The sequence below is a fragment of the Athalia rosae genome, chromosome 2, assembly GCF_917208135.1.
Source record: "Athalia rosae chromosome 2, iyAthRosa1.1, whole genome shotgun sequence".
Lineage (NCBI taxonomy): Eukaryota > Metazoa > Arthropoda > Insecta > Hymenoptera > Athaliidae > Athalia > Athalia rosae.
The window spans coordinates 9,604,856-9,619,890 of NC_064027.1; the positions used below are offsets into that span (position 1 = coordinate 9,604,856).

The 15,035-nt window shown below is 39.4% G+C and overlaps 1 protein-coding gene across 6 annotated transcripts in view; it reads right to left on the minus strand.

The window, feature by feature from the left end:
- The window catches only part of LOC105684460 (beta-1,4-glucuronyltransferase 1), a 38,902-nt gene that overhangs the window by 7,746 nt on the left and 16,121 nt on the right, over positions 1-15,035 (minus strand). For 4 of the 6 annotated variants that reach the window (XM_012397828.2, XM_048651210.1, XM_012397810.2 and 1 more), the window contains one exon: positions 1,645-2,916. In XM_012397828.2, the coding sequence (XP_012253251.1) occupies positions 1,645-2,352 (708 nt within the window). In that variant the 5' untranslated portion in view covers positions 2,353-2,916. Of the gene's footprint in view, positions 1-1,644; positions 2,917-3,620; positions 4,493-13,234; positions 13,287-15,035 lie in introns of those variants that run through there. The other 2 variants (XM_048651212.1, XM_048651211.1) reach the window with 2 other exon arrangements.

Consider the following 15,035-nt stretch of genomic DNA (forward strand, 5'->3'; position numbering starts at 1 on the left):
AATTGTTGCCGAAGCGGAATATAAAAGGCCTTCAAAATTTACACATTTATACGGCATCTTACGGGATACGGAAAGAGAAACCGAACGATTAGTATTTATAATTTCATTCTCGTGTGTGTCAATGAATCTAAAGATGGCAGCGCGAAGATCATACCTATACGTGAATTCTTATCCAAAACTTTTGCTCGTCATTGAATGAAAAATGACGGGAAAAACCAACAATCTCGATTCATGTAAAGTTATTCGTATGGCATTTCTATGCGCGGGTTAGTCACCTCTGGTATTGAGATTTCCAATTGTAATAATCTAAGTACTCGCGTGTAGTAGGCATTAAATTATCTCATCACGTTTTCTGCTCAGCTCAAGTAGGTATTATGTAAATTGCAAAGTGCAAAATCACTTCTACAAGATTCGTATGTGTAAACATCATTGCAATCTAAGCGAATACAACAAATTATCACACAATTACGCGATCATCGACGCTGATTATACTATATAGTGTACACTTTTCACCGTAAATCATACACGGTGTAACCTTCCATGTATAATAGTCATTCATTCCAACGCAAGTTTATCGTGCGACGCAAGAGACCACAATATTCTTACGGACTACCACTTCCACTACAATACTATGAGATCCGCTGAATTCTAAACCACTCTAAATGCAAAACATATACGTGTCAGCATTATATAGTGTATTACGTCTTTATTACTTCAGCGATTTTGTCTCTCCTACTCGGGAGGTTTCTAAGATATTCTGGAGGGGCACAGTGAATTATTGAACCAGATGCCGAATTCTTGACATGGTCTAATACTCCTCACCCGGTACGTCGGATATTTCAGGTGTTTCTATACATACGATTCATAACGTGCGTGGGAAACCTCTTCGTCTTCGATAAAATTATATCTCACCAAAGTCCGTATCAATTTTTTTCATTTTATTGGGTTCGCATCGACATTACTGTACGTATGGTCCAGTAAGATAATTATAATTGGCCAGCGAATCTTGATATTTTCCGACAACTCCGATCCCTGCACAGTTCAAGTTTTGAATATTATTTTAACGAAGGAGATGGAAAGAAAACCAACTTTGCTATGGACGTATCTTGTTATCTCCTTGAACCCGACCGTGAAATCAAGGTGAGCTTGATCCCTGCGTATGTATTGCCGTGCGTTCATCTACTGTAATTTCAGCGGACGACGTACTTGTAACACTTGAAGAGATTTAAATTTAACTCGTCCTATGTATACGTGTACTCTTTCGCATTTAATCTTTCTTCGCATATGCGGCTGATGGCATGCGCGATCATATTCCATGTATAAAGTGGTACCTATGTAGAACAACGAATTTCCGATAAACATACACTGAAGCTCGGAGATTTTAAAGATTGCGAGGGTTTGAAATTGGCCATTTTCCGGAGCAGAAACAGGGTGATCCGCTACCTACATGAAAATTTACGCGACGCAACGACTTTATCTATTCCTGTTACACGACGCAAATCCTCCATCCTCGCTGTTGGGAACTAGGTGTGCAAGTATCGAAATTTCGGGTCAATTACCGGAGACGGTAAATCAGAAAGAAAAGGATGAAAAAAGTGAATGAATGAACGAATGAAAAAATAATGGCGTTGGTGAATTGCTCACCGATTTCGGAATATGTTTGTTGCTGAAGAATACGTGAAAAGTGACGAGCTGCGATATCAACGGACTTCCGCAAGTCCTCAACCACTTGATGGCGTCGATAGTCGGTTGAAAATCAGTTCCGGGTGCGTACAAAGCTATCGAAACTGGAGCTTGCCATCTTTCGATCAAAGGAATTAGATTGTCGAGGAATGTATAATCGGCGTGTGTCGTATAGGTAACACTTTCCCAGCATTTCACTTGCGTTGACATTGGAATGTAGTTATAAAGTACCCAATATTCACCACGTTGGGCAGTTTTTGGCGCCGTTGATTTATCGTTACACGGTATTGCCTCCTCGAGGGTCATTAATCCCGACGAAGTGCCGATGGCTTCCTGTTTCTGCGTCGTATTCGTATTTCCGTTTTTCCCGCCATCCCCTACACCGCTCTTATTCTCCTTGGTAGTTTTCTCGTTGACCGTTTCCTTTGTCGTAGCGATTCTCGTCTCCTTCGTCGAACCAACCTTTGACCCTTCCGTCAGGCTAACGTTGGGCGTCAATTCCGTGCCCTTGAATGCCTCCCCCAAAGGCGAAACCCAATTCGCCGGTTGTTCTTCAATCCAAGGCCCGGATGAACCGAAATGGACGCACACGTAAAGCAGCACGCACACGTTCAACACCACCGAAAGTCTTAACGCCCAGTTGCGCCGCGCAATTCCTATCATAGTCATTTTATCAGCCAGTTTGAATATTAGTTTTGTATCTTTGGAGATTCTCTATCACTTGGATTATCTTAATTTAAGAGATGAATTAAACCGATCAAATTTTATCCAAGAATTTGACCTCTCTTTTTTGCACCGTTACACACTTTATGGTTTTCGATTAACTAGAAGAAGGCGGCGCACAATATGGTTTATATTTTTAAATTTGTCATTCTTGCAAAATTTGAAAGCTGCAAATACTTCAATATTTTTGATTTACGGTGAAACAATTCGAAAACTCAGAAGATGTTTGAGAAACATACAAATAGAAGTACGGGAGTTTATGTTGCGGTGTATGCGAAGAACACACGTGGGTATGGAACGAAGATACAAGTTGCCTCTGTCGTAAAACAACGGCAATTTCAGATCCAATCAAACTCTTTATTACTTTTTTCTTTTATAATTTGTTGTATTTTTAATTCTTCTTTTTTTCCGGTCCGTTTATACTCTTCTGGAAGTAGTAGATGTTCTCGATGATAAATGAATATCACTGGAGACTCTAGAAGATTTCGACGTTACGGTCCAGTAAGCTACCTGTAAAAAAAAACAGAACCAATTAATTCTGTTTAATTGAATTTGATCTCGGAACTATATGTAGGCTCTAGACTTTACCAATTCAATTAAGGTCTAGATCACCTTGAATTAGGTATTTCAATAACCAAACAAACGCTTTGAAACGAACGTCGGATCAAATTTTTTTAATTTCATAAACTCTCCAAGCTGCAGCTTATTTCGTGCGGTAAGGATAATCCAATTTTTGCAACGTACTTTTTTATTATCGGGTCATTATCTATCTAGAGAGAATTATATAACGCGAGGGTTCATCGAGTTGGATATTGATGTAGATATGATAAAACGATTTTTAATGACTTTCATAACCTGAGTAGTCAAAGATCTCTTTGACCGCCAGGGAGAATTTTATATCCGTTAGGTGACTAAGAGATAAGCTGACATTGAGTAAAAAAGAGATTCCAAATGACAAATCGTATACTGTGTGTTGGAAACGTGCGCACCGAGTGTTGAAATTATCAAAAAATTCTATAGCAGACTGGATTAACGCAATAAGGAGTAGAATGGAAGGAATCTCAGGGGTGGTCGGTGAAGTTCTAGATTATCATTCAGAGGACGTTTTATAGATCGTGGATCAGCATTTTGCAACAGCAAAACTGAAGATTGATACGATTCGAGGGCACTTTTGATTCTAACTTGCGTACAGGAATGAAGTATTCATAGCTTACATATATTCAAGCTACGCGACCCCGCGTCGTCATCCCCCTGGGTGTTTTTCAACGGTTTAAAGCGAGGTTCAAAGTCTCGCTGTGGCGACGACGCACGTGGGGTTCTTTCCTCAGCTATCGAGTCTAGAGTATCAAAACACGTGCTGAATACGTGAGCTGTTTATTTATTCGCTACGTAAAAACAAATTTTGCCGTTTTAGGCAAAAGTTCCCACGAACGAATCAGAGAATACACTTTCCATCATTTTTTTTTTTTTTAATGACACGGCGTATGTAATTCGTCTTTCTGAACGTGGATAGCAATTTTTTTAATATATCCACACGAGTTCGAAATTCCTTTTCACATAAATCTGTGTTTTTACATTTTCGTACCAAAAATTGTACTTTGAAATTTTTCACCTCGGTTTGACGAATCAAACGACAACGAGCAGTGTTCGTTTGTATTGTTCATACATTGAATTTTTTCCAATCCGGCGATGAATGATTGCGTACCCTGTTCAAATAGCATTACACGATTATAGGAGACGCGCTGCGTGTTCTGAATAATAATTCACACCCGGTATTTCACGGGCCGAACGGGCGTGGTACAGAAAGACACTTTGGCTCTACCAATGCGGAGAGAATCCAGCTCTGACTACTGGCAGTTGTTCAACGGCTTAAGAGGGTCAGAGAATAGTGTGACAAAAATAGAATCTCTCTACGATCGGCGATGTTCGTTCTACGTCCTATGCATGGCGTTCTCATCGCGCTTACGCGAAAAAGACTGATAATTTCAATCGGAATCCCACAGAGATACCTTTCGAGTCTAAGATCCGTCGATTGCTTCAAATTCACCTTCCGACATTGTGGAACAATAACGATAATCGTGACTGAATTCATGTGTTACACATGGACCGCCGTTTTGTGCTTCTGAAGCAACGAATTTCCGTTGTATTTAAGATACATAGATCGGTAGAGAACATTTTACAATCGAGAAAAAAAAAAACCACTTACGATTGGGATAAAGAATAGCTTTACTGAATTACTTTGAGCAAAAAAAAACCCGCATCTCTGCATCACAAGATGTACATTTGCGAAATTCCAAGTTCTGACTAAACGTGAACTCGGGTGTTCGCCTAAGTGCAGGGTAATTTATTTGCGGATATAATTTGTTAGATCACGAGTTAATTCCATAGTTTTACGAGGTGTTAGAAAAAAAATTTATTACATCATACCGTCGCATTCTCCGCTGCAAGACGATTACGGTTTTTAACGAATACACGCAGCATTTCGTACAGCAGCAACTATGCAATTGTCGGAATTTTGCTTCGAATTAAATTATACCTCAGATCCAAGACATTTTGATCGCACCTATCATGCATATAGGTATACACGACGTGTCATACTTGCTGGGGCTTCTTTCATATTAAGCCCGGGAATATTTCGTGTTCGGGTGCCGGTGAGAGTTGAGAATTCGGTTGAAAAAGTTTGAGGTTTCAAAATTAGTTTGAAAACGTCGATGAGGACATGAAAACAATTAACAGTTTTCACCAAGTGTCGAGTATTTTTGCGAAGACGATCGCAACAAATGTACATCCACTATCATGTCAGTTAGTTCCAATGGTCAAGGAGCTACCATGGAAGAACAATGTGATATAAATCGGTAACAAAACTGAAATATAACGCTTTGTTGTCACTCCGTTAAATGTACCGTTAGAAATACTAAATTAGCTGAATTTTTGAATAAAACATCAAACGAGTTTTTTCTCGCGATTCTTTCGCACACATATTCCGTTAGCTTTTTGAAATTTTTCATTTTCTACGGTGGAAGGTTGCGTGCATGTTCTATGGCAGGCCATTTGCATAGATCAGGCACACCTCGTCGTGCCCTCGTCTGACGTCAAGAACCGCAAACTTATGGATAGTGACTACGCGTTTCTTTTTCGTTCCATCATTACCTGTTTGCCCAATATTAGGTATTATCGATGTATGAAAGAATAAACTTTTGCAATACATTAGCGATGAATTAGGTAATAGATAGCGCAAGGCAGATTTTACTTGTCAATCAATTATCGGAAGAAGCTCTATGTATGCATGTTGACCGTGATGATCGATCGATTGTACGTCGGAGACTTTTTGTTCAATCGGTCGGCGGTTGATTGTACGAAAGATTAAAAAGAATAAAACTAACCGAATAAATCCGAGTAGTTTTCCTTTACGGCCAGATTTTTTACATACGACAGAATTCGTTGTACTCATGTATATCACGTGTACGTATAGGTGGACTGTTATACTCGTGTACGTAACGTATAGGTGTTCATCTATACGACGTTGGACAAATTAAACCACGTGACCATGTCCAATGATATAGTGTAACAAAGCACAGTCACCTTCGTTCAATCAATTTCTTTTATAAAACTTCTTTGTATGTATATATGTATAGTCCGAAGACGCAATAAAGAATTCTTCAAACGAACACAAAACCCCCGTTTAATGAACGGATACAATTAACTTTGGGTATCCATGAACACGTGATACTATATTTTCTGTGTATTAGGTTTCTGTTCTCCCTTCACACATTTAGAAATACATCGTCGTAGTCTTTAAAATTAACTTGACGAAAATTGCTGAATTTTAATCTTCGTAGTTCGACGGAGCAAGCCGTAGTGAAAAAAATTAGGAAAAAAAAAAAAAAAACAGTGACGAACGTCGATAATTGACTCAAGTTTGAAATTGACTTAACACGCAATCTCAACGAGTGTGCGAACTTGAACTCGCGCGAGTGGTTAGGCTCCATTATCGGCTGAATATAAAATACGTGATCAATTCTGACATAATTTGAATCTATTTCATTGGGATTATTATAAAGGAAAGCTAATTGAATATTTATTCGTGGACGTCGGTTGCTTTGTATGCCACGAGGTGCGTGCGTAAACACTATATGCAACTATCGTCGTTTGTTTATAATTAATTTTTTATTTTTCCACCGTTTTGTCATTAGCCTTTAGCGTTTGTAGAGGACCCTCATTTCATCAAACAAGGGTGATTGCGTACATGACCTTCGATTCTGTCCCCTTCATTGATTTCCCTGCAGGGTTCTACAACAGACCACCGGTGTTTGGAATAGAATTATCCGAGGAATTATTAGTTTTTCATTTTATCTTATCTAAATAATGTCAATCACATCAGATAATACTTGAATATATTAAAAAATAAATAGTCATGGATTGATCACACATATATTCTTTGGATATGCCGGGAACTCAACGCCTGATTACGTTGAAAAAAATAACTACCAATCCATTAAATTATCTTATATCCATTACGGGAATGTAACCACATGAGTGAGGAAGAGCTCACGTATAGTGCGCGGTTGATGAACCTCATGAGGAAAATTTTTGTTGCGAGAAAGTGGCGAGCAAGTCTGGCGAGATGCGTGACACCGTGGTGAGAATAAGAACCAACGTTCTCGCTCGCTCGAGCGCAGCCCGCCAAGTAAAATTCCTCTTCAATTCAATCCGTAGATAAGTTTTCGCGCAAACACACGCGTGCAATCTTAGAGTATATATTTATTCATATTTATATTTATGCTATAAGCATGCAATGCTAGCGATGACGTATAAAAGACGTGACTGATTGGCACGTGAAGTCAAGAGTTGTCGAACATGTAGAAATTCCGCGTGCATTACCGTTGTCATGAATTTTCCAATTACATCATATCGTCCAGCTTCGCACGAGGATTTATTGAAAGGCACGTACCTGTGTACCGGTATCTAAAGATTTTCTCAAACTGTGCACGTCCGGTTATAAAATTTTTCAAAACAATGAGTCCGTAGAATAGATCTGCGCCAGCGGTAAACGATCTGTGAGAGAGGAAAAAATTCAATACGCTGTACAGCTACGCCGCACAGCTGGTAGTTGAACGCTTCTCGGTACTTCAGCCTGATTTTCTTAGATTTATCTCTACACGGACACAGGAGTAAAAAAGTATCAGCGAGAATCTCATGAAACAGGTATACGTGTACAGAACGATTACGGTTCAACGAACTATCGGCCGACCTTTGAAAAGACATGAAAATTTCGCAATACTCAGAGTCCGAGACCGTTAACGGGGGGGTCAAATGTATTGAACTTGATAATTGTATTAGCCACAATAGCGGAGCTGAACTCTGGACCGAAGGTTAAATATGCGAATGTGTCTAACAAACAAAAGTAGTCTCGGTTTCTCTACACTCACAACGAATGCACGAAACTTATTTTTCCATTCCCTCACAACTCCAATGACGCAAAATGAAACCGAAAGATCTTTACCTCACGCTTGTCGAGCCCATAACTCGTAATACATAGAGGACACCATTTTTACCGAAGCCAATAGGGTGGGAGGCGATGCCAGGCATCGTGTCGCCGTGCATGGTCCAGAAATCTCGTTGCGAAGTGAACGAATTTTCTGAGCCCGACTTTGAAACGTAAACTGGTTGACCTCAATTTTATATTTATAATTTACAACGGATGTTTGAAGGAATTATTAATTATAAAGTGGCAGGCGGAGGGGGTATGCTAGAAGTTGGATAGGCCGTAGCTATAGCTGTAATGTAGGTACGTATACGGTACAATTCGATCGATCCTAACCGCAGGACATTCAAGTTTTGGTTGGTTAAATGGCAGCAGCGTTCTGAATATTATTTTGTTTTTTAAGGTGCAAGGGGTGATCGGCGACCCGTAAATGAAACAGGCCAATTCTATTTATAGCTTCGATACAGCTAACGTTCACAAAGCCTTTACGTATATATGCTCGAGTTATGCTCAGATCAATATGTTGGTTATGACAAGAGCTTAGAACTATGGTAAATTTTTCAGTCTGCTTGAATTATTCGCCAAATCAAAGACCGTCTACGACTTAATCGGTAGAAAGTGAAATCTTTCTTATTAGCTATTTACAGAATATTCTGCATTTTGTCAACCACCGTGAACAACTTACAGCTGAATAAGCTTTTGAAAGGTTTTTCTATTACATTCAGCTCTAAAAGCAGCTACATTGGTTCAACGAGAGTCAATGAATTCACCAAAAAATTTTAAAGTCAAAATACATCCTTTCAGATGCCGATTTCACCTTCCGCATACGGCATTTCCTCAAATGCTTCCAGACGGAATACCAAACAGAAGACTTTTGAAAGTATATATTCATTGCAGGTAACTAAAAAATTGTAAATGCAATAAGCTATATTGTGCATGAATCTTAAGAAGTTAGGAGGGTCGTGTACCGGTAAGTCACCTGATTCACACTCCCCAGTTGATATGGTCGTTAAAGAATGGAGAACGCATTGATTCGGTATACTGTGACATTACCACTGATCATTGAAAAGTCGATGATAAAAGAGAAGAACGTATCGAGCGCGTTCTCGAAGGTTATATGCGTCGCCTAGCCCAGGTCGTTTTTCAATTTTCATATTATTACAGGAGCAATATAAATCCCATTTTATCTCGGTGAACACTTTGTCGCAACACTTCGATGGAAAGGCTTGATACGTGTGCAGGCGAGACTAATTGATCTGTGGCCGCGTTGCCATCATTATATTATTACTCGACTCGTTATTATCATTATTATAATTATCGTTAACGAAGTTTTGTAATTCGAAGGGGTATCAAGAGGTCAAGGACGTATTACTCATTTGTTAAAGTACACATTATACGTCTAATAAGTTTTTTTTTTTTTTTTCCTAATTTTATCCACGCGGTAATGATAAATGTTTCTCGTTGTCCGTGTTTCGTAATCTACTTTCACTCGATTCAGACGATATGCACGGCGTATTGAGATAAAATATATTCGTTGGGACTATCTCCTTCTTAGTTCCGATCTAGCCAAGTTAGATTAGAATTCAGCGAAATGTTTCACAAGGGTTGTTATTTTCCACGCGTTATACTTTCGGCTACTTTCGACCGGAATCTGCGATCGCACGCTACGAATCGGAAGTTCATTTCCGAGGTCGCGTTCGGCAGACCCCGAGAATCGCGAAATACCAAGGGCCTACCGCACATTTCTCCCTTCGCCATCTCCGCGAGATTCGAAATGAAATAAGGGATGAGAATCACGAAGCCCCTGGACCTAGGTTCTTTTCATTTATTCCAACGCATGGGAGTAATCCGGGTATGTATACATATGTACTGTTTGTCGATTTACGCTCGCGACGACCACATGGGATCAGGTCGAGCTCCCGGACGAAAAACTCTCAACGATCGATGTGAAAAAATGTCAAACAACGAGAGTGGTAAAAACAAGAAACGTCGGAGGTGCGAATTTTCTACTCTCCCTAACGGGATCTGTCACGGGATCTCGAAGTTTTTCTGCAATAATCTCATTTAAAAACGCATAAATTGCTAGTTCGTCGCGTAATAGTTGTGTTTTCATCTACCACGGTACTTCGACATCCAATTTTTGGTCTTGGTACATCGGGTATTACGGGTCTGTATGGGCTCGAAATTATGTGAACTGGAGAAGCATCATCATCGTCATTATCGTCAAGATCGTTCCGCTTTGTGCAATAATTATTATCGTCAACTAATTCCTAATATTGCGACTGCCGAGCAATATCCATCGCAATAGCTGTTACCTGCGGAGCGGCGGTACTAGAACTCGTCAGTAATTACCTTAGTAATGGGCGACGTTCAGCTGCTGACGCTACCGTACCAAAGGTATAACTGTAGATGTACTCTAAGGTGGCAAAAATCCGGATGAAACTAGAATGACGTAACACTTCGTCGAGACAAAAACCTCGACACTTTTAGGTTTCGCGCACACAAGACGCTCAAAATTATTCATCTTGTCTAGGATTAAAACTGAAACTGTGAAGACCTCTTTACATTAACGTGTACGTTTGGATCTGATTTCATCAAATCTCCGTTCCACTTACAATTAGAGTGATGGGTTTGATTATTTCGAAAGTAATTCATCTGGTAAAAAAATCGTTCAAATTAAAGTGCTTAGGCTCCGAGGGGGACGACAGACGGCAAAATCAGTCGAAGACTGGGTGGCATCGCTTTCGAGAGATTTTGACGACGGAATTTTGTTTTTTTCTCTTCTTATTTTAAACGAAACTCGATCTTTTACAAAATAGTGAAACGATTTCACCGCATTTAGTCTCTCGCCTTCGAAACCTTTCGATCTCGGTCTGAACTTTTTTTAATGCAACACGAATCGTTGATTTTTTTTTTTTTAGAAAAAAGCCTTGATGGGTCTCGAATAGGCGGAACGTTCAATCAATTTCAATCCTTCTCAGATCCCACGAAATTCTTTGAAGGCTGATTAACAATTTTTTTTACGGAAACGCGCAGTTCCATTGTCAAATGTATAATGTATTTGTACATGCGTAGTTCGACAATGTAAGTATAATTTATTCACAATACTGCGAGTCACGCGTTATTCAGTGTTCCTTCCGCGTACGGATTTTTATACCAAAAAATAGATAATGGTTTGCATTGTCAGGTACGTTTTAACGAGTTGGTTGATCGTCGGAGTTATAATAGCCTTGACGAATCCGTAAATGTTCTGTGACATGCATGCGATGAACACGATTTGAAAAGTGCACGCGAACCTCTTTGAAGAGAAAGTATTCTCGACGAACTGTGCGTGGTATAAATTTCGTATAGTTATACCCGCCGATCGTAATCAAGTGAATATACGGAAGCATATCGCAGAATGATTGAATAAAACCTTAGAAAGATAAAAAAAAAAAAACGTATCGCGCCAAAGTGTCTTTCGCGCAATGCAATTGAAGGATGGCGAATAAAACGCACGTACTAAATTGAATCGGCCTTGAAAAATCATCGCCGAGGAAACGTCTACGAAGATCGTGTATTGAAAAATACTTATGTGACGAATCGATTGAGGTGCAAGGTTATAAGATTCTGCCCTAGACGTTTCGACGCGATTGCTCGGTGCAATTTCATCAGCGTCACTTTAGGAGCCGAGCGGATATGCGCTGGTTGACTCGACGGTACCGCGTAGTTTTATGGAACACTTGTTTATCAAGACGCAGAATTAGATGAAATGGATTACAGTTTATGATATCGCATGACAGGCTATCGTCAACAATATGGGTAAAGTGATTGCAGGACGAATGCAAGTGTGCAGCTGCGATTGCATGCAGGTAGACGTTACGGTATCGGCGATAATCATTAGCGGTATAGAAATCCAGTGCTGTTATCTGTGACAATTACATAATTATCCCATTTCAATATATTATTATAACCATTTTATTTTTCATATGTACAAAATGTAACCGATTAGAACGTAAAAAAAAAAAACAAAAAAGTTATCGACAGCAGAAAGAGGGAGTGGAACGAAAGACACCGGAAGTGGAATAAAAGATCCATGTAATCGGGAATACATGAATAAGATACGAACCCGTGGCGATCGACGTACCGTACACACTGAACCGAGCGACTGTACGTCACTCGTTTTGATTTCTTGTTCTCTAAATTAAAAATGATGTTTCAATTATGTACCGATATGAGCGCACTACTTCATGTCAAGTTCTGGGATAACGTTAATTACTCGTCTTGCATATCGCTTCGTCAATAAACTCGTGACTCATGTGGTTTGCATGCAATTTATAGATGGGCGCCACCGTAGCAGTCAACGTACTTTAATAATACGTCAACATTACGCTTACATGTCATTCGTCGTAGGAATAATTACCGTCGGAGCTCGTTGCGTACGGGAGCGCCGTGGCGAAACTATCGATTCAATTTGTGAATGTCTCGAAGCTTTTTGGAGTTCTATCGATTTTTTTTTTTTTTTGTTTACCGATAACAACCGAGCGTAAAATTTATGCATGAATTAGACGTGTACGCGTAATCGGCGTTACGTCAATGTTTAATATCGTCGAATTAACAATTATCAAATTAAATTTGTTTTATACATCATTCCTGTCGGAGATAAATGCGTATGCGTGTAAACTCTGCACGTTCCTCGAAACGACGACAATTAATTTTAACCGGGGGCCCAGTTTTATGGCAATCGCAATTTCCGGTAGCTCACATTTTCTATCAGCTGGTAACGGAAGCGGAAACTCTAATATTCTATTGTCAGCAAGGTTTCCGCCACTTGCACAGATAATAATTAGGCGCTTTTCCTACAAGCCGTTTTCCATACAATCGAATTAATAGGTAAGTTTTACGTGGAATCATTACGCGCTCAGTCGCTGTCGTTTATACACCATATGAATTCCACTATGAAACGCTGATTATTTTTATCATACAATCTATACTCGAAAAGTTCAATTCTTTCACGATTTCAATGTTACAAAATACTCTTTACATGAGAATAGTACTATGATTGTAACAAACTGATGACAACAAAAAATAACAAACAACGAGAAAATCAAAAAGAAAAAACGAAAAGCATTTAGCGAGTTTTCTTTTTTGTTCGTCGATGCACAAAATATGTTTTCAAGTCTTTCCCCATTACTTTGCACATACAAACATATCGTGTACCTAAATTATCTTCGTCCGTACGAAGGAGATAGAAAATTTTTCGAAAGCGTAGGTGTCAACCCCACACGCGATATAGATACCGTATGGATGTGTACGGTGAAGTGATACGAGAGCGACTTCGTACACCGCGATGTGGATACTGACCTAGATTTCTTGGACGTCGATGAGATTCCAAACCAGTTAGGCGGACGAGGAGATATCGGTCAATTAAACCTAGAATCAATTATGATATACGAATGTAGAGAGGATATGGCGGGCGGAAGCCAAAAGATATTCGATACGGATAACATATGTGTATTAGGTATAGCGATTCGACAATCATCCACGTGCTTATTCACGCTGAAAAGACCTTGATAGATCGTCCATTCATCAGCGCTACGTTTTTCTGTTTCCTTTTTTTTTCGTTTTACTTTGGATGCACGGTGTACAGTCTGCACAATTTCAATTTGTTGCTTGGAAGTGAATCAAACAATTAACCTGGACTGTAATTTCATTGGTTAATAACGACGGTGAACCGTTGACTGTACTCGAAGTTGTCCAAATTTGTGAAAGTATAAAATCCGATATTTTTCGTCAACCGCAATGTTGTTTCAAGGTACTTTAACTCCTTTTATTTTCGGCGGATACGCCCAATAGCAGAACAAACGCTGTCCGCTTACTTTGAAATGGTTCTTTGAACGAGTTGAAAATTCTCCGACCTTTCCTAGTCTTCTTTACGCGTTTCTCATTGGATTTCTAAAGTCCAAACCTGTTTCTTGCTTCGGGTGTCTGGTTTAGATATTTACCTATAACAACTTTTAATTTAGGAATTAGAAAAACTCGAAAACAGACGAGAAACAAATAGCCTATTGTTTGAAAGCCCCCTTCCCCGTATAAAAAACGAAAATTTAAATGAAAATAAAATATAGTCACGCAGTCGAAAGATATGTAAATCCATTGGGCTGCTGCTGTGCTAACAGTAAGTCTGTCGAAAAATCGAAAAATGGAGTTTTTTTTCTACGTCCCAATGTCCAAAAAATATGACCACAAGGGTGCAACTTTGACATTCGATTGGATGGAACTGTCTGCATTGTAGCCAATAGTTTATTGTTTGAACTAGCTAAATTGCAATGGAAAATGGAGGGGGGAGAAATAAAACGTGAAAATTGTCGAAAATAAGTAACCCAAGGTGTAATTAATTGCAGCGCATACCGTGAATAGATAAATTAGAAAGGTAGGAGAAAGCCTTTAAGCAGAGCGACATCTTTACCTAACTTTTTAGACAACTCATAATAACTTCAAGCATAAATAACGTTGGCCAGATACCGGATGCGATGTCTTACAGATTCTGATATCCATCCGATGAGGAGTATCTCATCTGGTTTCAATTATGTAAGTAAAGTGAACAGAAATATTACGTAAATATTTGCATCTAACGTATCGTCTTATTATTAGCGATTATAGATAATGTCAAGAGCAGATCTGTCGCCCTGGTAACACCGCGGTGCAAAGGGTGACGTAGTGTGACCTATGTTGTGTCTGGTTTGTTGGATTGCCACAAGAACGTTCCTAAAATTGAAATTGAAAGAGAAAAAACGAACTAGATTTGTCCGGATTGTTTGAGGAATTCGAGATTTTGAAACAATTGAGACGGTTTTGTCCAATCTTATACCGAGAGTCTAAGCGGTGTACGACGATGTCGTAAGAGTGCGGATTTTCAGTCACAAGTATACGCACAATAGGTTCGCAGAGGACTCAAAATTGATTCAGACATTCGGAGAGAGGTGGGAACGTACTTTTCCGCGGCGTCAGCATCCCTGTATACTATACATATAGTTTCGTGATGTCGGAAAATGAACGGCGCAATAAAAGCGAGATGACGTATAGAGACACGCTCTCGTCGACGAGCTTCTTTACGCGAGCTTTCATCGATTGGAACGCACTTATTTTTTGTTAAGCTCTTCTG